Below are 22,779 nucleotides of genomic sequence, written 5' to 3'. Positions count from 1 at the left end.
CCTTATAAAACAATATATTTTGTATTTAAATAGGTTTATTTTGTGAAATTGAACAATAAAAAGCCACAAACAGTTTCCTTATTAGTTTAAATTTCATCCAGCAACATGCGATCAGCTGTTTTTCGTACTGGCAAATTCTTACAAGTAAAAATTTATCCAGTAAAATCCAGTAAAAACTTGCAACTTCAGCTGTCATTTTTCGCTCTCTCAATTTCCCCTACTTTGCAAGTTTTTGCGTACGAAAACGCCAAAACATGAAAATTCGTAAAAACTTTTACTGGATTTTACTGGAAATGAGTAAAAAAACGCAACTAATGTTTGCTAATTCCTGTTCGCGCAAAACTTAGTAAGAGTCTCTCTTTGGGAGAGTAAGGTACCTTCTTCTCTGGATTTTGTTACTGGCTAATTCTTACTGGCAGTTGCATAGCGAACACTCCTACTTTCATATAACCTTAATTCGAATTTCGAAGATGCATAGAATGTATATGTGGCGGTTGGCATGTAAACAAAGCTAGATTTTAGGATTGTAAGTGGCCGAGTGTTTTTCACAAATTGTACTTTTATCCATTGATAAGAGTGTAGAGTGAAACGTAAATATTTAAAACGACGCCCCGAATCTTATAAAAATGAGTAACAACGGAGGCAAACATCCGGATTCTGATCCACCTGAATTGCGAATTCTCTGCTTCAATCTGACGTACTACAATCGCACCACACAATTCCTTCTAAGTTGTGCCGGTGTTTTTGTGCTCTACCTTATTTACGGGTACCTGCAGGAACTTATTTTCACTGTCGAAGGATTTAAGCCATACGGCTGGTTCCTCACTCTAGTGCAATTCGGTTATTATATATGCTTCGGTGTGATTGAACGCGATTTAGAGGCAAGACGTAGAGATAAGTTGCTGCCTGGCGGCAGCGTTGACACTTCTCAGCGTTGCATACCGATGCGTACGTATTTTCTACTTGCTGCGCTAACACTTGGCACTATGGGATTGTCTAATTCCAGTCTAGGTTACCTTAACTATCCTACGCAAGTGATTTTCAAGTGTTGCAAGTTGATTCCTGTGTTAATTGGCAGTATTTTAATACAAGGGAAACGTTATGGACCACTAGACTTTGCAGCGGCAATTGCTATGTGCATTGGTTTAGCTTGGTTTACGCTCGCTGACTCGCAAGTATCGCCGAATTTTAATGTTACAGGAGTGGCTATGATATCAACAGCTTTGTTGTGCGATGCAGCTATTGGCAATGTACAGGAAAAAGCAATGCGCGAATATCGCGCACCAAGCAGTGAGGTTGTGCTCTACTCTTATGGGCTAGGTTTTATTTATCTGCTGGTTATATTGATGTTGACGGGAAACTTTTTCAGCGGTTTTGCGTTCTGCCTGGAGGTGAGAACTCGGAAGAAACATGCACATACAAATATTTTTTTTTTCCAAAAACAAATTTTCCCACCTCGTTTCAGCATACTTTGGAAACATTCGGCTATGGCTTCTTTTTTAGCTTATCTGGCTACTTAGGCATACAATTCGTGTTGGCTTTAGTGCGTAGCAGTGGTGCACCAGTGGCGGCTACGGTGACAACAGCAAGAAAGGCAGTAACGATTGCTTTATCGTTTGTTTTCTTTAGCAAACCGTTTACATGGCAGTAAGTTCCTGAACAATTTTAATAAACGATTTCCTTAATATATATATAATTTTCAATTTTCAGATATCTATGGTCAGGTTTAATAGTTGTGCTAGGCATATATTTAAATGTTTATAGTAAAAAAACAAAGATGACTATGCGAGACTTTGAACACAAGTTGAAGTACGCACTTAACGCCTTCCGTATTTGGGAAAGATCGACCAGTCGCAAATTCTTGGTGGAAGTATGAATATGTCGTACGGTTTTCTCATATACATACATACGTCTGTACATAAATACTTGGCAAATGTGTCAAGTTTAAGTATGTTTTAACTACTTCGATACCAAATTTAGTGTAGATATATGTAATAAGCAATTAGATTTGGAATCAATAGCTCGTCAGACATATTCTTTGTATCTGTGTAACTTAAACAATAGCTACAGCTTCAACCCTCCATCACCAACAAATAATTTTTCTGTTAATTCAAAATGACTCCTTCACTGCTGTTAATTATAAAAATATACATACCTAGTTGCCGGATATTGGTAATGGCCATAATAAAATTAAAACATAGTGCCACCCAGATTTAGATTACCTTTGAAGAATAAAAGTTGGCATTGTAGCTCGTTTTTGTTATAAAATCTACTATAAACATACGGCCTTTGATAAGCTATTAGCAGCAGTTTATTACTATATATATTTTATTTGTATTTTTTATGTAAGAAACATTTTGTATACATGTAGATACCATACACAAGTTATTTTTATTATGTGTACATACGTAGTAAGTGTAAAAATGTATTAAATTTTGCAGTCACAACTTAAGTGCGAACCAAAATTTATTGAAATACACGTAAAGCGTATTTTTAAATTAATTACACTTTTGAACTTGATCTATTTATTGTTTGACAGAGAAGGATACAAATTATTGTTCTAAATCGAACTCCATAACACGTTTAATGAACTCCTTCCGCTCCTTCGCAGATGCAATTTGCCCAACCATTTCGTCCAAAAATCGCTGCTGGTGATTGATTATGAATTTGTTACACTGAATTATAGTTGCGCCAGTGTAAAGAGTATGAAATTTCGCCCGAACGTCTCCTATCTTTAATAAATAGTTTATAAAATTTTAGACGCCTTTTTTATACAACTCACCATTGTTATTAAGGGTAAAGTGCTAGTTACAACGCGATGTGATCGATGTAAGCATCTAATTATAGTCACTTTTGTCCGTTCATTGCAATATTTCACGCGAAATCCTTGCTCAACAGTGCCTAGTCCATAGTCGCCGTAGAATTTCTTCACATGGTTTAGGATACATTTGGCAATCACAGCATCATGGAAATTTAATACTTTTGCAGGTACCTCGGGTACTATTCGCACTACAATGTAACTACAAATAATATTGAATATATATTGAGCGTATGTACATATTTAGCTTATTGTTTATTAATTTACCGATTTTTAATTCGCACCATTTCTGTATGTAAAAATCGCGCTTGCAAGTCGTATTTAACACCTTGCACGCTTGTTTGTTGATTTTCGAACATAAACAGAAATCAGCTGTTCGTTGCTTAGTATTGAGAGTTGCCAGATGTAGGCGCTTGAGAACGCATGCAATAAAATTTTGCATGCTGGAAATTAATGGTCGTGCACGAGATTTGCATATTTGTATTAGTGCATGATGGATGCCACTTATGTTCAGGAAACGGAAACTTCCGACGGAACCACAAGCTCTTCATCTCAACCGAACGAAATAAGTTGTAAACGGAACTAACAGTCCGTCTATACATCATGCTACTGTTAGGGGAATTAGGGTGTACGAACCCCAGTGGGGTGTCAAGCGATGCGGACTCCTTTTTCCAGAAACAGGTGTTGTGGCGGCACTACTAAGCCCCGCCTAGGTCGGTTTGTCCATCAAGCGTTGTCGTCAAGCTCAACTAACGATAGGCCCAAGAAGCGAGCTGTTCCGAAGGTGTTAGCTGAGTTAGTTTGAGCTGACATGCGAAGAGGTGGTTGGTGTCATGTGGGGAGTCCCTACATGCCTGGATAAGTAGATGTTAAGATGGCTGTAATATCTTGACCGTAATTGGGATAGAGTAGCGCGGCTCTCTCGTGGCACTGAAGCTCAAAGTCTGTAATATTTGGAGAGTCGCGGTAGGTGGTGACAGACCCCTGATCACTCGTCGGGCCCAGAGGTTTGCTGGACCGCCTTCGCGGCTCTCGAAAAAATGCCTTATGACGTGCCTGGGCAGATGCTCTTCATCAAGCAAGGGTCCTTTGGGGTGCTCACGCCTGTCGCCGGTGGAGTGCCACCAGAAATACCTGGCTCGAATCGTCACATACGATATCGTACTACTCGTCACGTAAAGATACATTTTTCAGATTATGACATACGTGATCGTACCCTTTGTCCTATTCAGCTAATACTCACCGACGTATCACGTAATTTTCTTTCGTATCGTTTTCGATCCGTGAACGGATGTTACGATTCTAGCCCGGATCACTCGTCGGGCCCAGAGGTTTGATGGACCGCCTTCGTGGCTCTCGAAAAAATGCCCCTTGACGTGCCTGGGCGGATGGTCTTCCTCAAGCCAGGGTTTGTTGGGGTGCTCACGCGGAGTGCGACGGTTGCGCGGAGAGGGAAAGCAGGCTGTCAAAGGTAACCACTAAAATTTTCGGGTTGCTCACCGTCGGACGTAATTACAGAACAGTCGTCAGCGTATGACGCCAGGGAAATTCCCTCCGGTGAAAGCTTCGGGATAAAGAAGTTAAACAGTAGAGGGCGGGGGGAGAACACCACCTTGTGGAACACCTTGCTTAATTCTTCAGTTTGATATCGAAAGGTTACTGATGATTGCCGACCATCGTTTGAGTCCCTGTGGGAGAGAGAAAACCTCCATGTCTTCTACTAGCGCGGAATGACAACGGTTCTAAACGCCTTTGACAGGTCCAACAATACTATGACCATTCTCTCACAGGAGCGGTTACGGTTAAGGCCACGAGTTATTTGACGTTAAGTACCCGTTTTTGTGATGTGCACTTTATGGAAATGACACAGATGCTGCGCTGGGGTCAGGTTGTATGTGAAGTGCTGGAGTAACAAGGCTCAAGTGTCCAGGGAAAGCAGCGTTATTGGTCAGTAACACTCTTCTTTATCGGCGGAATTCCCCGGTTTCAGCAGGGAGACACACATCGCGAGAGATATGCTCCTCTCGCCGGACCCAAATGTTTCACTATCAGCATGTAAATACCGTTGGGGCCGATGGCTTTGGAGGTTTTCGCCTTACCGATGGCCACCTAGACTAGACCTAGGAAGCGGAGCACTGGCGGTTTGTGCAGCCTCCTGATCACTCGACGCTTGGCCTTATTTACCGAAGAATGCAGTTTGAATTGCCGGCTAGAATAGCTCGGGCATTTTTTCGGTTTCGACGATGGATGACCATCGAATGAAATTTCCACTCTGTCGACACGTCTCGTCAGATTAGACAGGAACCTCCCGGTTGACCACAGCTTACTCGCATCAGAAGCGAAGTTGCAGGTTTTCAAATGCTTCTCCCGCTTTTTCCGCTTAAATTGGTTTACCAGTTGCCGAAACTCCAAATTAAGGTCCCAAAGCGGCGCTGTGGCAGCTCGCCATCATATACGTTTGCGGTTGTGGGAAAGGCGGCGAAGCTGCTCTCAGTAACATCCGCTAAGACGTTGCAATCAGCTTTGTTAGAGTTTAACAGGCCTGCGCTAACAATTGTTAGGTCTAACGAGTTGCTGCAAGTTCCCATATCCTGGTGGTTCGTGATTGTTCATGGTGCAGAAAGTCGAATCGTCTATCAGATTAGCCAATAGGTTTCCCCTACGATCATTTGCCAGGATTAAGTGCCAAAGAGCGTGGTGCGCGTTAAAAACGCAGTTATACAAATTAAATATTTCGAGCTCGACAGCACTTGACCGTTTTCACATGGTTGTTGTTCGTTAATTTAAAATAAAGTTTCGCCCCTGAGGATGCTAAGGAGTTTTAGCGAAACGTGGGGCAAAGCAGTGAAAAAATGTTGTTTTATTTGCACTAATTACCAACCATTTAGGTCAAAAAAGCTCATCAAACAGAGGAACAAAATTTTTTTTCAGACGTTATGTGGAACAAAATGCTCAAACAAAACTGCATTCTCGAAAACTGTCTAAAAACTCCGAATAAAAAGTTTACATTTTTTTTTAAGTTTGATTAGTTTGTGCAATTTTTAAACCTTTATTTATGTGGTTTCTGTCATAGACCGAATTATATTTGAAATGAAAATTTCTAAAAATAAATAAACATAAGTTGGTAGTGATTGCCATTGAGATCACTTAAATTTTTAATCAATGATATCCTTTTTTACGAACTTTTTTCTCAATTTCCTACTAGACATTTAAAGATTATTTTAAAGTTGAATTGTAACGAATATTGCATTGAAAAAAAAAATAGTAGCAAGTATTTTGCAAAGTCTTTCATACCTTTTCGTGTGCCTTTGTGTATGCAAATACATACACACATGTATACATAATAACAATTAGAGACAATTTAAAGACCGCATTATAATTACGGCAACTACTCTCTTTCACAGTTTGCATTGATAAGCCCAATGCCATACAAGAGCAACAAGAAAACAGGTGCGGTGCTCAGAGTTGACTGAATTTCCACTCAAGAGATTGAGTATTTTTGTTCATAAACGCTTTACAAGGAAAACAATTGTAAATCTGCCTCAGTATTTCATTTGCAAAAAAACAAAGAAAAATAAAATACACAAGTCTGTTGTCTACGTAAATTGACTTAATAGCCTCGCGGAACGACCACTGGATTGCTGTTGTTATCAGCATCGCTATGTATGCAAATATGTATATGTATACAATTTTTTGTCAATTTATTACTGATAAACATTAGGCAAAAAAACAGCAATAGGCAGTCAATCGAAAAGCTGAAGCTCCCAATTAATTCAGATTGTGACCGCCAGTGTTGCTGACAAGTTGTCGAGTTGTTAAGCCAAGACGCAAATTCTGATACACTGTAAACCTAAATTTTCAAATACCTAAAACTGGTTCATTCAAAATTTAACATAGTTGCGGTTATCTAGTAAAGATTCTTGATACCACTTGATGATCATGTCCGTTGCGGCCAATACGTATTTTGTTGGTGTCGATGTTGGCACGGGAAGTGCCCGTGCGGCGCTGGTCGATGTGAAAGGCACTGTGCTGAAGCAGTGTGTGAAGGCAATAAAAACTTGGAATCCCGAGAGCGATCACTACGAGCAATCGTCTGAGGATATTTGGCGCTCGGTGTGTCATTGTGTGAAGGTGAAACATGATTCTCTTTAACGTTTTTTTTTTTATGTTTACAAAAAATGAAAAGAGGCACGTACTGCATTAAAATGCTAATTTGTATGCACATACATATGTACATAGTATGTATTAGCGTAAGTGATTGGCGTATTTATGTTTGGATGTATTAATTCACTCGTATGTATGCGCATACATTTGTATGTTTTTGTCAAATTTTGTTGCGATAATTTAACCGCCAAAGATAACCTTTTCTTAATTGGATGTCCATTGTTTAAATTCTAATAAAACACTTACAGCCCGATTCTGTGCACTTGATAAATTGAAAATCTTTATAATTTGTCAATTTTTTATTATTTATCAAGAATTGGTATTCTAGCACAGAAACCAAAAGCTCTTTTCTTTATAAATTATCAAGATGGAAAATGCTATTGACAAATTGAAATTTCATATGAAATGTATAAATTTTGTATATTAATAAATTTGTTTCTAGCAATTAAATACTCCATGTGTTGGCATTTGAACCTGCGATACACGGAATTATAGTCGACATCTCTACCTACTCGGCTACGGCAGTCAAAAGCTTTTTTGCTTTTAAAATCATATTTTTCATATGTGACAATGAAATCAGCTCCACTCATGTGGAAATCAGTTCCACTAATGTGGAAATCGTAGAGCTTTTTGTTTTATAAATATTGACACAGAATGCGAAGGAAGCTTTTTCTTGATAAAAATCTTGATAAAATTTCTTTACAAAAAATTTATCAAGAAAACACAGAATTGGGCGGTTAAGATAAAAAATTGAACCAAAAAATATACATACCAAGGCACATTACACAGGTAGTATCAGTAGAGCAGCTGATTTGATTTTGTTTCAAATTATTTGGTCTCGAAAATGTCAAATATTTTCAATTTATTCTCACAAAAATTCAAAACTGTTAAAATCTATTTGTATGTGAAACCTTTTTCCATACAAAACAAGCGATTGAATAGCAACTTTTGGAACGTTCGCCCAACTCAGCAGCACAACCGGAGATTACTCGGCCTTGCAAAGGACGAATAAATGCTTCAAAGAGCAAACAAATTTACTAAGAAAGAAAGTTGCAACAATTTTTATTTTTTCCCCAATTTCAATTTTTAATTTTTTATTTATTTATTATTTTTTTATTTCACAAGGCACACTTTGATTCAGAAGAAAAAAATCATAGCAGTTTTTGACACTTTCGACACCAGAAACAACAACAAAGTACACGCAAAAATAAGACAAAAAGGTAGTACAAAGTCATCACTAAATTTAAACAAAACAAATATAAGGGGTATAAAAAATAGAAGAATATAGCAGAATATAAATTACAATGAAAATATATATGTAGATATGTATATAAGTAAAACAAACAAAAAATTAAATTAATTAAACAAGGAAAAAATACAAAAAAAAAAACGAAAACTCAAATCAGAAAAAAAAACAATTAAATAATAAATCAAATAATATTATACAAAGCATAGTGAAATAATGCAAAATCAGTAATTTTAAACAAAACAAATATAAGGGGTATAAAAAATAGAAGAATATAGCAGAATATAAATTACAAGGGGAAAAAATATATACATACATACATTTATGTACATATATATGTAGATATGTATATAAATAAAACAAACAAAAAATAAAATCAATTAAATATGGAAAAAATACACAAAAAAAAACGAAACAATTAAATAATAAATCAAATAAGATTATACAAAGCATAGTGAAATAATACAAAATCAGTAAATTTAAACAAAACAATTATAAGGGGTATAAAAAATAGAAGAATATAGCGGAATATAAATTACAATGAAAAAAAAACAAAATATACATACATACATATGTAGATATGTACATAAGTAAAACAAACAAAAAATAAAATTAATTAAATAAGGAAAAAATACAAACAAAAAAAAAACGGAAAAGTAAAAAAAAACAATAAATCAAATAATATTATATGAAGTACATAAAGAAACAATTTTTATAGAAAACGAAATTTAAATAACAAAAAACAATAAATAAATAATACGTAGTTAACAATTTTGGCATCCGTGTTTAAGTTGCACAATCATGGAAAAATGCCAATACAAAGTTATAATTAGACTCCGGATGTTGATGCAGAAGGCGAAGCCTTAAATATGTATCACTTAACTATAAGCAAAATGTCTAAGTTTTTATGCATTTTACTTATAGTTATGTATCTTTTCTGCATAAACATCCGCAGCCTAGCTACAATCATTTTCTCTATCCCTAACAAAATCACTTGCATTTACTATCAAAAAAAAAAACGACTTTTCCCCATTCCAGGAAGTCACCAGCGATACCAACAAGGCATATATAAAATCAATTTCTTTCGACGCCACATGCTCTTTGGTCGTGTTGGGCACAAATGGCAAGCCGCTAACGGTAAGCAATACCTTTAACAGTGAGCAGAATATAATACTGTGGATGGATCATCGTGCTCAAGCTGAAGCCGCACTTATTAACGCAACCAAGCATGATCTGCTGAAGTACGTCGGTGGCCAAGTATCGCTGGAGATGGAAATACCTAAGTTGCTGTGGCTGAAGAAAAACCTACAACATACTTGGGCGAAAATTTGGCGTGCATTCGACTTGCCTGACTATTTAACATGGCGCAGTACAGGCGTGGATACACGCTCACTTTGTTCGGTGGTCTGCAAATGGAATTACGATGCCATGAATATGCGTTGGAGCGCAGAGTTTTTGAAACAAATCGGTTTGGACGATTTATGCAATAATAATTTTGAAATCATTGGCGAACGCGTTTATGAGCCGGGTGTGGCGGTGGGCGATGGTTTGTGAGAAAAAAAATTGTATTGGAAGAAAAATACATATACTTGTATATCCTTTACAGGCTTAACGAATGAAGCCGCCGAAGAGTTATCGCTACTGCCTGGTACAATTGTCGGCACATCGCTGATTGATGCGCACGCCGGCGCTTTGGGTATGTTCGGTTGTCGTGCCGCGTTAGAAGCAACAGATAAACAGCTCACAGCATCACTTGAAAATCTGCAGGGCAAATTGGCACTTATTTGTGGCACATCCACATGTCATATGAGTTTGACACGGGAGCCGTGCATGGCCCAAGGTGTGTGGGGTCCTTACAAGGGTGCCATACTACCGAATTACTTCCTCAATGAAGGTGGACAAAGTGCTGCTGGTATATTGCTGGATTTTGTGGTTAAAGGACATTCACAATATGCCGCCATACAGGCGAAACTGGGTAAAAATGAGTAAGTAAGGATTAATTAAAAAAGCAGGTTGTAATGATTTTTGTCTTATTTATTACTTAACAGGCACATCTATACATATTTAAATAATCTCTTGGAGAAAATGGCTAAAGAACGCAAATATGAAGACATTTGCTACTTAACAAAAGATCTGCATGTTTGGCCCGATTTTCACGGTAATCGTTCGCCTATTGCCGATCCGAATTTACGTGGAATGGTAAAATAATTTAGATTGCGAAAATTTAGTTACATAAATATACATACATATATAAGAAGAGAACTAATTTGTATATATTGCATTCATAATTCTACTTATATTTCCTTCTTGCAGATCTCAGGCCTCAATATGAATGCCGATGAAGAGTCGTTGGCTCTCTTGTATTTGGCTTTTGTACAAGCTTTGGCGGTAGGTAAATTATAGTTTATTGATAAACATCAAAAGCGCTTAAGACTCATATGTTTTATCAACAAATAGCATGGCACCCGTCACATTATTGATAACCTCGTCGAAAAATACAAACGTGTGCCCTACAATAGTATGTTGTTTTGCGGCGGCTTAGCTAAGAACAGTGTGTATGTGCAAGCCCATGCTGATATCTGCCAACTGCCAGCTGTGATACCTGACGAGCAAGAAATGGTTTTGGTCGGTTCAGCAATGTTGGGAGCATGCGCTGCAAATACTTTTGGTAGTCTAGAGGTGAGTGATGGGAATCTTTAGCTTAAGGTTAACTGCATATTTGGATAATTTAAAAAATTTTTAAACTAACAATTTCATATTTTCTCTACTAAGGCCACCTCCAAAGCAATGGGCGGCACTGGTGTACTGTTAAAACCAAAAAGTTCTACGAAAGATTTTCATAATCGCAAATATCGTGTTTTCCAACGAATGCTTGAAGATCAGCGTAAATATAAGGGAATTATGGAAGATACAAAATAGCATATCTATGTATGTACATACATAGGTATGTTCCAATGTTTTTTAAGTTTAGGAAATTATCTAATGATACTTTATTGTTACGTGTTTTGGCTTGAAATTTTCAATGACTTTTTGTAGATTACAATGAACTTTACATTCAATATATTTAGTTAATTAATGTAAATAATAAATTATGCGTTGTTTTATATTTTGGTAGCCTACTGCGCGTAACCGCACTTAATATTACAAATAGATTTTTAATGTATTTATTTAAGTAAACAAGTTATGTGGTATACGAACCTCTCGAATACTTCACGTTTAATTTGTGACTTTTACAATCAATAACAACAATTAAGCTATAAAAGCGGCAGCTTTTGTTACAATCTTACCACGACATACCGGGCATGTAACTCGAATCTTTTCGGAGCAGTCTTCGCAGATGCAAACATGTCCACAGGGCAGAATTATTACCTGAAATAGAAGTAAGATTGTTAACCTTTGGATTGTTTATTATCGGTTTAAGGAATTCGTAAATGTAACAAGTAATTTTTAAGCACAAGAAAACCAATTTCAATTAAAATTGCCGAGTACCGTTAGTCCCTTCATGATCCAATTATCGGAAATCAGCCCGAATAATATGGGATCACCCTGGGTTACGTTTCCGATAAAAAAAAAAATTATAGAAAAAGGTTCACGTGGTCCAATGTTAGCCGGAAACATACACAAAAAATATTTCGAATAATTAACTTCATCCTTTTTTGAAGTCAGTTAAAAATCCCAGTTAAAAATTAGCATCTAACAGTGGCATTACACTATACTAACTAACCAAAAATCTAAAATTTCCCTTTATGATTGATCATGATACATTTAATCGCATTACAAATCCCCTTATCCTTTTATGGTACAAAACGTTTTCGTTAGTTACGTCTTTTTGCATTTCTGATGAGCAACGATCAAAATATACATATTTTCTTGAAAATTAAAATTTTTTTCCTAAAATTATTGGTTTTAGTATGCACTTCTAACCGTTTTTAATAGGCAATAAATCTTTAAGTGTTTACTTACCTCTTTGGGATTGGTTGAACACACTACACACAATTGTTCTGTCGTAAGATTGAGTGGTCGTGTACGTGCGCGCCTTTCACGCCTTTCTTTTTCTAAAGTTTCTTTGATTTTACGCTCATCACGTTCTTGCTTCTTTTTGGCATACAATTTACGAACTATGAAGCCTATTAAAACCGCCGATATTGTGCCACAAACAAAGATTTTAACACTAAGAAATAAAAATAAGCATTAGAAATATCTATGTAAATAAATATCTATTAATTATAAAACTAAAGTCTTACAGCATTGAAGATTTAGCCTCTTCAAATTTTTTGATTAGCGTAGATTTGGTAGCAGTTGTCAAGAAGAGTGGACCCACCGGCGAGGGTTGCAAACGTAATGTTTTCCCATCTAATTCTAATTCACCGATGGCTGTAATGAAGCTACCATCTCGCAGCACTTCTTCGGTTGTTTGCAGACCCTTTTGTCGTACACCAGAAAAGAAGCCAAATACATGATCGAAAAAGGAAAGCGAAGACGGTTCATAGTTGTCATAAACTACATCCATATCTAGCACAGCAGCGCTGAGGGCGTCGATAATTTCAACACTGCTCTCGTTGTTGCGCAATTCGAAAGGCATCTCATTCGAGGAGACATGAATGAGTTTGCGTTGCTCAGTCCAGAAACCAGCAAAGCCGCGTGTTACACGGTGTTCACTAAAGAGGAAATTTTTTTAGTTGAAAGCCATCGTGGGAGTTTAAACATTTTGTTCACCTCAATTTAATCACTTGCAAGACGCCAGTCACCGATGGTGACATGACACTGCGCATTGGAACACCAATTGGTGTGACAGTGCCGCGTACCACAGCATAAGGTATCTTTTTATCCTTTTGCGAGGCCACATATTTCTTCAGATCACCATCTATCGCTAGTTGTGGTGCCGCCTGGAATAAAGTAGCATAGCGCATATGTAATCAGTGTGTAACTTGATACTCTGCATCAGCTGTTGGCATGCGGAACTCACCTTGAGGCAATTAACATTCTTTTTGTAGCTTACATATTCTTTTACACAAAGACCTAAGATTAGTAAATCTACGCCAAGCGCAATGGTTTCGTGCAGGAATTCCATAATTTCAACATGAAATTGTATTTTTTTGCTGGGATAGCTCGAAATTTATTTACATTTTCTTCAAATTGGGGCAAAAAACAGATACGAATGTCAAAAAAACCTACCGTGGGCTGCGATAAATAAGCTGAAAGTAAAGTTGTAAAAAAGCAGTGGTGCCAGTAGAAGTGCTGCCAAGTTTTTTCAATTAAAAAATTAACGGTTTTTATAGACACACTTCTGTTAATTTTGTTAGTTCAAACAATTTAAATTTATAAAATGCAAGTTGCGTTCCAGATTCTTCACGATTTGCAGGTTTTTACCGGTAGTCGTTCCAGGTGACCACCTTCCATAAGGTTTATTAATGGAGAAAACAGCTGTTCCTGCAAATCGTGAATATCGTGAAGCATCTGGAACGCAACTGCAATGATAGCTGCAATTGCTATGCGTAGGTGACCAGATGTTCACAAAAAATTAATCTAAATTGTCTTTAAACAAAAGCTTAGAACAAGTACAAATTCCAGAGAAACCATCCAGAAATTTGTATTCCGCATACATAGTAAATACATGGAAACCATAAGTGAAAAGGGAACCGGTTCGGGGAAAATGAAACGCACGATAAGGCTCATTATTAGCGATTATTAGCTGTAAAATTTCTTGCCCTTGCTTTTCTGACAACTTTAAGACCCAACATAAAGAAAAATCCAGTTCCTTCTATATGCCACTGTAATCACTTTTCTGCTAAATTAACCATTTAAATATATTTTAAGTTTATATTTTATTTAGAATATCTATTCAAACCTCTTATCCTTCTCAGCAATCATTTTTGTTTACTTTCACATCTGACATTTCTCCTCTAACTCGAAAAACTAATCGATAAATCTAGGTAGAGCATATAATAGTTATCGTTTTTTTCTGATATTATTTTATAATTACAAATCAACGAGGGAGTATTTTTATATGGCAAATTTGTTTTTTAATTACAGATTACGGTGTTAAGCACGAAAATGAGCATGATCTCTGTGTAATTTAAATCTAGCTTCAAAACGGATACCCTGGCCACACTGATTGTCGACTTTTTTTTAGCGATTTAAGATCCGTTAATCCTGGATTTGAAGCTTTAGTTTTGAACAAGACGAATTCATATTCAGCCTCATTGCGTAAGTCGTAAATTAGGCTGAATTGTACGACTCGACAACATTAGCATTGTCTACTGTCGTGCAAAAATAAGCAAACGACGAAAATTGTCGAAAACTATGCAGTGCTGCCAAGTTTTTCCGTTTTAATACACTAGTCGAGTGTATTTTAGGCAATGGCGCTAAATTTTCGATACGATTCGACTCTCGAAAAACGACTTGCATTCGGCACGACTCTCGCAATGAGGCTGATAAACTGGTGTTACTAGAACAGCTGATAAGCCTTGGTTTTGAATTCGCAGGAATGTTACCACCACTGCCCTCAATACCTCCTTCATTGTTGCTACAGTTGTGTCGTTATCTCGGTCTGGGTGAGGAATACCGGTCTCATTAGTGGACGCAGTTTCATCACCTTCTTTGGAACGATATATTTTGGAGTCGAGTTACTTTATAATGCTCTTTTATTAGATAAACACTTTCCTTGAGGAGGTTTCACAGGCTCCTCTGCTCTTAATACGAAATTTAACAAAAAATCGATTTTTGCTTAGTAAATTGCTGGCTATTTACTTTTTTTGGTTTTTTTTTTCACTGAAAAAAATCGACGAGTACATATGTACTTTTAAAAATTAATAGGCTTACATTTCATTAAAGGAGGATAATTTTTGCTATTTCTTTATTAAGAACTATGAAGTTGGTAATATATGAACGAATAATTTATTCGTACAAACCTGCATCTAGTCTATGTGAAGTAAACAGTCATTTGTTAGAATCTATTTGGATAACTTTTAAGCAAACATTTATAAACTCATTAAATCATTTTATAGCAGCTAATTAAGTTCTATCATCGAAAATTAATTTGTACATGAGCCAAATATACACGCTGCATACTGTTCATTGAAATGAGTGCCAGATGGGCAAACACGATGACGCATAATTCCATTCAAAGCCGAACAATAATAATAACCAGCGCAATCTTCCGGATCAGGCCTTAAACCGACTGCAGTGCATCTGTCATTATTAGTAGGCGTCGGTACGGTGCGATTACCCGTATCAGGTGCGGCACTCGTAGATATAACGCTCGCCATTGTAGTTGTAGTTGTAATTCCAATTGGCCTAGTTACGTTTCGACAGTAGTAATCATCGAACACTTCGCCATCGGCACAACGATAAAGCGTAGGATAGAGCACGCGTTCATCCTGATTCCACAATGTCTTGCAAATGTAAAAAATATTCGGATTACTTGGCCAAGCGTGCGCTTCCCCAGCATTCTCACAACGAATCTGACGACTCAAACAAACCGGATCATTCAGTGTTAACGAACATTGACCAGTCGCCGCATCGAATGCCTTATCTCCGCCACATTCCACAGTCGCCGCTACCAAGGCAGCGCCCGCAAAATAGCACATGTGATATTTCTGACAATCGTAGGGATCGGGAAAGAAACCATACGAAGTGCATGGAAAATTGCCCTGTACGGCAAATGGATGGCAAGGCCCCGTCATATTGCTGCACATACCCAGTCGTGAATTGCAGTAGAAACCCCGATCCGTGTCACACGTTTCGACCGGAATGTTTACCCAGCCGCTAGAATGGCGGACGCACATTGATAATAGCTCACACGATTCGCATATTGCACCGGCTGATTGGCGTCCCTCGCAGGTATTCGTCTCACGCGGTTCTATGAGGCATAGACTGGACGAAAGCCATGAAAGCCACAAAACACTGGAGAACTGTGGGGAGTGGAAGAAATGTGCACTTGTGTTAGTTGTCGTGGAAAAAAGGTTAGTAATATATAATTGAGTTTATCGAATTTATAATTTATCGAATTTAATTATAATATTTTGTTTTGAGAAGGTTTTATTAGTATTTTAAAATGTTTTAATATGCTTACTGCAACAATCTTACAAATAGAAGGAGAGACTAAATACAATTTTTTTTTTCAGATTACCAAAAAATTGCGGATTTTCCATGGGAATTATAAAATTTATTATAATTTAAGGCATCCCCTAAAAAATATGTATTAAGATTTACCTTAGCTAAACGGAATTGAAAATATGTATTTTGATTTCGTTGGTAAAATTTGTAAAAATTTTTATGAAGAATTTTTAAGCTTAAAGTTTTCTATCGTCCGCGGTAATTTTTTTAGAAAAAAAAAAGTTTAAAAAATAATTTATTTTCAGATTTTGAGACCTAAAAGACATACACATTTTCATTAAGGTGCATCACCTGGGCTAGATCGATTTGAAAATACCTCCAAAAACCTCATTATTTTGATTTCGTTGATACAATTTTTAAAAAATTTTATGCAGACCTTTTAAGCTTAAGCTCTTCTATCATCTGAGGTAATAAAAAAAACTCTTTTAAAAAATTACTTTTGTTTATTAAATTTTCTCTAGCTCACATACATCTTAAGTACCAGGTTGCCTGTGCTTTTTAAAATTTCAAGGTTTGGGTATCAAGTACTGGCCATTAGGATAGCAAAAAAAATAAATTTTGGAAATAGACTAAAAAAAAATTAAATTTTGATATCTATAAAGTAAATTTCTTACTATAAAATTTAGGTGGCAACCCTGGAATGAATATTACATATCTTGAGCGTGTATGTACTGTGTACACATATGTACATATAAAAAAAATGCTGATTGAAATTAACAAAATAGAAATTTGTATTACATAGAAGCGTGGCAACCCTGATCGAAAATATTTTCGGACCAGAGTTCTCACCAATACCTTTCATTTGATATTGCGATGTTTTAGATTAATTGTTCAGAATCGAAAATAAGTGGCAACCTTACACTAATATCCTAAATTAATGTTAAAATAATTAATAACATTAAATTGCTTTCGTGAAAACTGGCTATTAATAATTCAAATGGAAAAAAAGTACCGATTTTTTGTATGGAGTGTGATACACCCTAATGTACATACATAGTGTTAAAATTAATCTTTTAAAACTTTGACTTTCATAATTTAATTTTTTAGCTAAAATAAAAGAAATTATTTTGCGACTTTTCGGTATTGCTGGGGTTTTATTTTTGGGAATATTGCGAGATTTTTCGGGACCTTTAAGGATATCTTCAAGTTTTTTCACGAATTTTCGGAGTTTCTAGTGTTTTATATTTCGGCACTTTTCGAAGTTTTTTTTTTGCTATGTTTCAGGATGTTTTAAGATCGTTCGGAATATTTTTGGGAGTTTTTGTTTTTGTTATTTGTTACTTGTGGCCTAATAACAATTCATATTCAGCAATTTTTTGTGCTATAAGTTGTTATTTTAATGAGTTTTCCTGATCCTTTTGGAAAATTTGTGTGGAACAGTTCGGAATGTATCCGGACAGTTTCAAATTATTTCCTGCTGCTTTGGATTTTTCAGAATCATTCCGGATTTATTCAATAATTTTTTCGGGATTTCTGATATTTAATCTTTTGGAAAGCTTCCCAGTCGTTGCTGAGCGAAATATTCATCCAGTTGCTGATTCGGATGTCGAAGGTGGGAGTGCTATAATTGACGTGATCTCGCTAAATGGTCAGATGAGTTTTTATTAAGTACTCCCGACGAACCCAGCGTAAAACAAGTTCGTTATGTTTTCCAATACAATTTAGTCGAGTGAAAGTAGTTAGGGGGCTGACCAATGCCTTGTGTGCAGTTTGACTGTCGCTACAGATGCGCAAACTCCTTCATATCCACTTATTTTCCACAAACTTTAACCATTTAGGATTACACCTAAATACTTTACTTCCGAAGAAATCTGAATAATGACTCCTTCAAGGTCAGGAAGGACAAGGCCGTCCAACCTTCTCCTAAAAGTGAAGGCCACAACACTGGTTTTGGTAGGGTTAGCGGGCAGTCCATTCTCACTACACCAGAGGTCAGTGCAAACAACTGACAGGGAAGGGGCTGTAGTGAGGCAGGCCACATCACTTCTGTAGGCTTTGACGTAGACATTAGAACCGTTAAGTTTGAGCAGCAGGCAATTAGTTACCAAGCAACAGAGCAAGAGAGAAAGCACACTGCCCTGAGGACAACCCCCATGTGAACTCCACTCGTGACATGTTTATCCCCTTCTGCCTAAATCCGAATGGCCCACTGCGCGAGCATTGAACGTATACAATTTACCAGCACCGAAGTTGGCATTGTCAAAAGCATCCTCAATGCCTACGAAAATGCCCAAAGCGAATTCTTTCCTAGTGATGACGTTGCTTATTTCGGATTTGCAGAGCCGTCTCACAAGATCGCCGCGCCTTTACCAACTTTAGGGATGAAGGCATCGTCTACTAGTCTCCATGATTGTGGTACATCTCGACCAGAAGCTCACCACATTTGCTAAGTACAAAAGTTAGGATACCATCCGGACCGGGCGATTTGAAGCTATCTAAAGATTCAGTTGCATAATATCTCCTCTCCTGTCGAGGGAGGGAAATGTGACCCATTATTATAATTATTAAGGATAAAGCATTGGGACCTTAAGCTATTGTGCGCCCTTAAGCTATGATGCCACAGGAGGGCTCTGGGCCGATGAAAGGGGTTCCCATATTCGCAAGTTTATCATCGGAAATGTCGTTTCTTTCAATACCAATATGTCCAGGAATCCAAAGAACCCAAAGTCGACTGATCAGACCAAGGATATTTAGCTTTTGAAGGCACTCCATCACCAAATTAGAGGTTACCTGGTAAGATCTGAGGTCATTAACAGCCGCCTAGCTGTCAGCAAATATCGCTATATCCTGACTCTGGTAGTTGTGAGTGCCACTAAAATGCTGTAATGCGTAGCCAACACCCGATTTCCAGGGAAATGAGTCTCCAAAATAAATGTAAAAGCCTCACTTCTGGTCTCCCTGAAAGAACTATCAGGCCTCTTGAGTGAACCCAGCTTAGCGGTTTGGTCTTTTTTAAGCTTTTTATACTTTTAGAGGTCTCACATAACAGTTATGGTATTTTGCTAGTGCGTTTTTCCCCTGCTGGCAATTGAATATAATATTTTTATGAATCCTTTTTCTAAGTGATATTTCATAGAAGGAGAGTACATTTCACGTCTCTTTCACAAATAATTTTTTAGTGCGTGAATTTCCGACAGGGTATGTATGCGATAATTTATATCTCTTGCCACGTATGGTGCTTACCAAAATTAATGAATGTGCACTGCTCATGATCTTGTTTTTAAAATCAAAGTTATTATTATTGTTTTTCAGATTTTGCGCTTGTATTTAGAAAAGCAAAATTTGCGCACGATTTCCTCTTTTCGCCTTAAAAATCACAACTCATGCACACTTTGTCTCTGCTATGAATTGTACGTATCACAAATTAGAACTTTATCAATTATAAAAATATGTTTCTCGAACCCAGTAACAGTTACTAAGAATTCGTTCTGTTAACATCAAAGTCTTTCACTATTCTGATAAAACTTCTTTCAAGCATCCCAAATAAAAGCTCGATACCGCAAAAATGTGTCATCTTATTTTGATTGATAAATGTATCATACTTCATACATATGTATTAGAGCGGGTCAAATTTTTTGCATCAAAGGCACATCGCGATTATAGTAATTTGGGTCATTTCAAGCATTTTCGCCCAAGAAACCATAGGTCTAAAATGAATTTCGAGCCAGCGATTTTTTCTATCTAGTTTTTTTTTTTCAAAAAGTGGCTCACCCGTTGAAACAGCTGTATTGAAAACTAGCCAAAATGTGTATCTGGGGGTTTTCGGGGTCGAGGAATCCATTTCTGGCATTATTTTTTCTTTTAAGGGCCGCCAGAGGGCGCTTCCGTACTTTTTTTTTGGATTTCAACGCCTTTTTTCCGAAAATCGACAACATCGTTTCGAAAATCCACGAAATTTGACTTGCTCATAATGCAGTTTAAATTTTTAAATAGCCTAAAATGTTCGGGGTTGAAAATTAATTTTATTTTATTTTTTGTTAATTTTTATTATTTATTATTTTAGACCTATGATTTCTTGGGCAAACATGCTTGAAATTACCCAAATAATCATAATCGCGATGTGCCTCTGTTAATTTTTTTTGGCCGCTACAAATCGACTCGCCCTAATATGTATGTATGTATGCAGATTCGTCATGCTCTTTAACTATTAACTTTTTTAAACGCTATCAGCATACCGCAAGCAGTCTAATGTAGAAGCAGTTAGAGAAATCTACATAGATAGCAACTTTCAAATGCATGTAAATGTTGATTTTGGCCAAATTACTTACCAAAAGTTTCGTAATGCTTAGCTCCATTTTTTATGTAAACAACAAATAGTGGCCAATGTTTACTTAGTGAAATATGTATTTTTACTTAATTCTGTAAATAAGAGATTCTTTATTGGCAATAAATTATCTTTGAAGTCATGAACGGTGTCTCTAAGTTCTGTAAATATATTAAGCACATAAACTAATATTTACGCACAGTTGAATATCTGAGAACTTCTCAAGAGTCAATAAATCATTAGCTGAGTTTTCATATTTTTCTTCTGCTTGGTTTGCGCTTTAATCGCCTAAGCGATTTTGGCCTAGTCCAATAAAGTACGCCATTATTTTCCCTTCTACGCCAGCTGGCGCCAAATGGACATTTAAAGTGAAGCCTAGTTCCTCTCCGCTGATCTTTTCAACTCAGAGGAAGCTTTGCTTGCTGATAGGAGATACTTTGCGTTTCCATCGCTCACCTCCAGGTCCGCTGGCTTTACTTCCATATCGATGGTTGAGTGGATGATGGACTTTCCTCGGCAGCCAGTCCGAAAAGGTCCTAACTCAGAAAACTCGCCACAAAGCCAGGTTAAGTGGACAACACCCCGACTGGGAACTCTACAAGATCGGACTGGGTATCAATACGTCCGAGTTAAGAAAGGCCAAAAATTAGCCAAGGGGAAACTTCTGCGAAACTGTAGAAAGTTATCATGCATCAGCTCGATTTAGGCGAATCCACGCGAGGAGTTGAGCCTCCCTTGAATTCGAGGGGGCTTTCAATAATATGTTACCTCAGACGATAGTAAGAGCCCTGACTAAGCTCGGAGTCGAGGGATACTTACTTAGGCTCATCTCTCGTCTGCTGCAGGACAGAACTGTAAAAGCAGAATGCCTCTCAACAGCGTAAAGTAAGCACAGGCTTCCCGGAGGAAGGCGTACCTTCACCCTTTCTCGGTATAGTCGTGATAAACGACGTCCTGCAAGAGCTGGAAAGGAGAGAGTGCAAGGTTTTTGCATACGCGGACGGAGTTGCAGTCATCGTCAGAGGAGAGTTCTCTGTATGATCTTATGCAAGGGTACCTGAACTTGGTCACAAATTTGTCTGCTAGCTGTGGACATGCTATAAATTCTGGAAACATGGAGCTCGTACTATTCACCATGAGGTATATTTATATATTCATGTCCAGCTTCCCTAAATAGGGGGTGTTTCCCTTGTTCGCTCTGATAGGGTCAAGTTCTTGGGCGTGATCCTGGACAGGAAGTTGTCGTGGAAGCCAAATATTGAGAAGGCATCGATCGCCCTTTAGTGCCTTAGAAATGCCATGAGGAAAAGATAGGGCCTTTCTCCAAAAGGCTATACAAAACCATAATGAAACGAATCATGTTATAGGGGGTCTATTCTTGTTATGAAGCTAGAGCGCATGCAAACGACGGCCCTCGTTGGAATCATCGGAGTGCTCCGCACTACCCCAACTCTAGTGCTAAATGCTATGTTCCTGTTGCCATTGCGGGCAAAGTAGCGGCGGTTCGCTCAGCCATTAGGCTCAAACGCTCTGGGTTCTCTTTCAAATCAGCGTACGGACACTCGACGATTCTCAAAAAATTCAACTTCCTACCGGAAAGATTGGATTGGCAGTCTCTGGAATAAAGGTTCAATAAACATCTTCACGGGCGTGTCGAAGCTGGGCGGGAGAATCGGTGCAGGTGTCTAGAGTCTGGAACTCTCAACAGACCTTATGTTCAGGCTGCCGGATTTCTGCAGCGCCTCTCAGGCAAAGGTGGCCGCTGTAAAAGAGGAAGCCGATTAGCTGCTCATTAACTTTTTGCCGGGGGAAAGGGTGGTAAATATCTACTCTGATAGTCCAGCAGCAATCAGAGTGCTTGTGGAATGCCTGTCCTTTCTCTCAAGTGCCTCGGGATATCTTCAAATCAAGCTGATTTGGGTTCCAGGACATAGTTACATCACTGGAAATTAATGAATTGGATAGGCAGGGTACCCTCGAGGCCATCACCTTGGACAGGGAGGGCATAAGAGCTTCGTTGGAAAACTGTGGCCTGCTACTGGATAAATGGGATTACAGTCGGCTCAGCGAGCGCAGCAAAGGGTATAAAGCTGATACATACAGAAGAGGAGACAAGACACCGCCCTGCAGGGTGCCCGTACCAGCAGATCTACTAAGCGAAGTCCGAGT

At 37.6% G+C, this 22,779-nt stretch overlaps 5 protein-coding genes across 5 annotated transcripts; 2 read left to right on the top strand and 3 right to left on the bottom strand.

Annotated features, from left to right (window-relative positions):
- Positions 1-440: 440 nt before the first annotated feature.
- Positions 441-2,375, top strand: Papst2 (adenosine 3'-phospho 5'-phosphosulfate transporter 2). The gene is made up of 3 exons (XM_017619548.1): positions 441-1,391; positions 1,466-1,647; positions 1,711-2,375. Exons 1-3 carry the CDS (start codon positions 627-629, stop codon positions 1,874-1,876), a joined length of 1,113 nt encoding a protein of 370 aa, XP_017475037.1. The 5' UTR covers positions 441-626; the 3' UTR covers positions 1,877-2,375.
- A 58-nt stretch (positions 2,376-2,433) lies between these two features.
- On the bottom strand, positions 2,434-3,122 carry Pop5 (POP5 ribonuclease P/MRP subunit). Its single transcript, XM_017619549.1, has 3 exons — positions 3,086-3,122; positions 2,783-3,020; positions 2,434-2,732 (listed from the first exon to the last, which is right to left on the bottom strand). The coding sequence occupies exons 1-3, from the start codon at positions 3,103-3,105 to the stop codon at positions 2,553-2,555; spliced, it is 438 nt and encodes a 145-aa protein (XP_017475038.1). The 5' UTR covers positions 3,106-3,122; the 3' UTR covers positions 2,434-2,552.
- Positions 3,123-5,924: 2,802 nt separating this feature from the next.
- Positions 5,925-11,426, top strand: LOC108365505 (FGGY carbohydrate kinase domain-containing protein). Its single transcript, XM_017619546.1, has 7 exons — positions 5,925-6,949; positions 9,267-9,774; positions 9,835-10,213; positions 10,277-10,427; positions 10,542-10,616; positions 10,686-10,907; positions 11,001-11,426. The coding sequence occupies exons 1-7, from the start codon at positions 6,752-6,754 to the stop codon at positions 11,145-11,147; spliced, it is 1,680 nt and encodes a 559-aa protein (XP_017475035.1). The 5' UTR covers positions 5,925-6,751; the 3' UTR covers positions 11,148-11,426.
- Positions 11,427-11,462: 36 nt separating this feature from the next.
- On the bottom strand, positions 11,463-13,393 carry Mul1 (Mitochondrial E3 ubiquitin protein ligase 1). Its single transcript, XM_017619547.1, has 5 exons — positions 13,195-13,393; positions 12,945-13,114; positions 12,473-12,886; positions 12,192-12,399; positions 11,463-11,597 (listed from the first exon to the last, which is right to left on the bottom strand). Exons 1-5 carry the CDS (start codon positions 13,297-13,299, stop codon positions 11,478-11,480), a joined length of 1,017 nt encoding a protein of 338 aa, XP_017475036.1. The 5' UTR covers positions 13,300-13,393; the 3' UTR covers positions 11,463-11,477.
- A 1,869-nt stretch (positions 13,394-15,262) lies between these two features.
- LOC108365513 (peritrophin-44-like) lies at positions 15,263-21,093 on the bottom strand. The gene is made up of 2 exons (XM_017619555.1): positions 21,067-21,093; positions 15,263-16,141 (listed from the first exon to the last, which is right to left on the bottom strand). The coding sequence occupies exons 1-2, from the start codon at positions 21,091-21,093 to the stop codon at positions 15,263-15,265; spliced, it is 906 nt and encodes a 301-aa protein (XP_017475044.1).
- Positions 21,094-22,779: the final 1,686 nt, after the last annotated feature.

The sequence above is a fragment of the Rhagoletis zephyria genome, unplaced genomic scaffold (assembly GCF_001687245.7).
Source record: "Rhagoletis zephyria isolate East Lansing unplaced genomic scaffold, Rhagoletis_zephyria_1.1 Rzeph_scaffold_01898, whole genome shotgun sequence".
Taxonomy (NCBI): domain Eukaryota; kingdom Metazoa; phylum Arthropoda; class Insecta; order Diptera; family Tephritidae; genus Rhagoletis; species Rhagoletis zephyria.
This window is presented reverse-complemented; position numbering and strand designations above follow the sequence as displayed.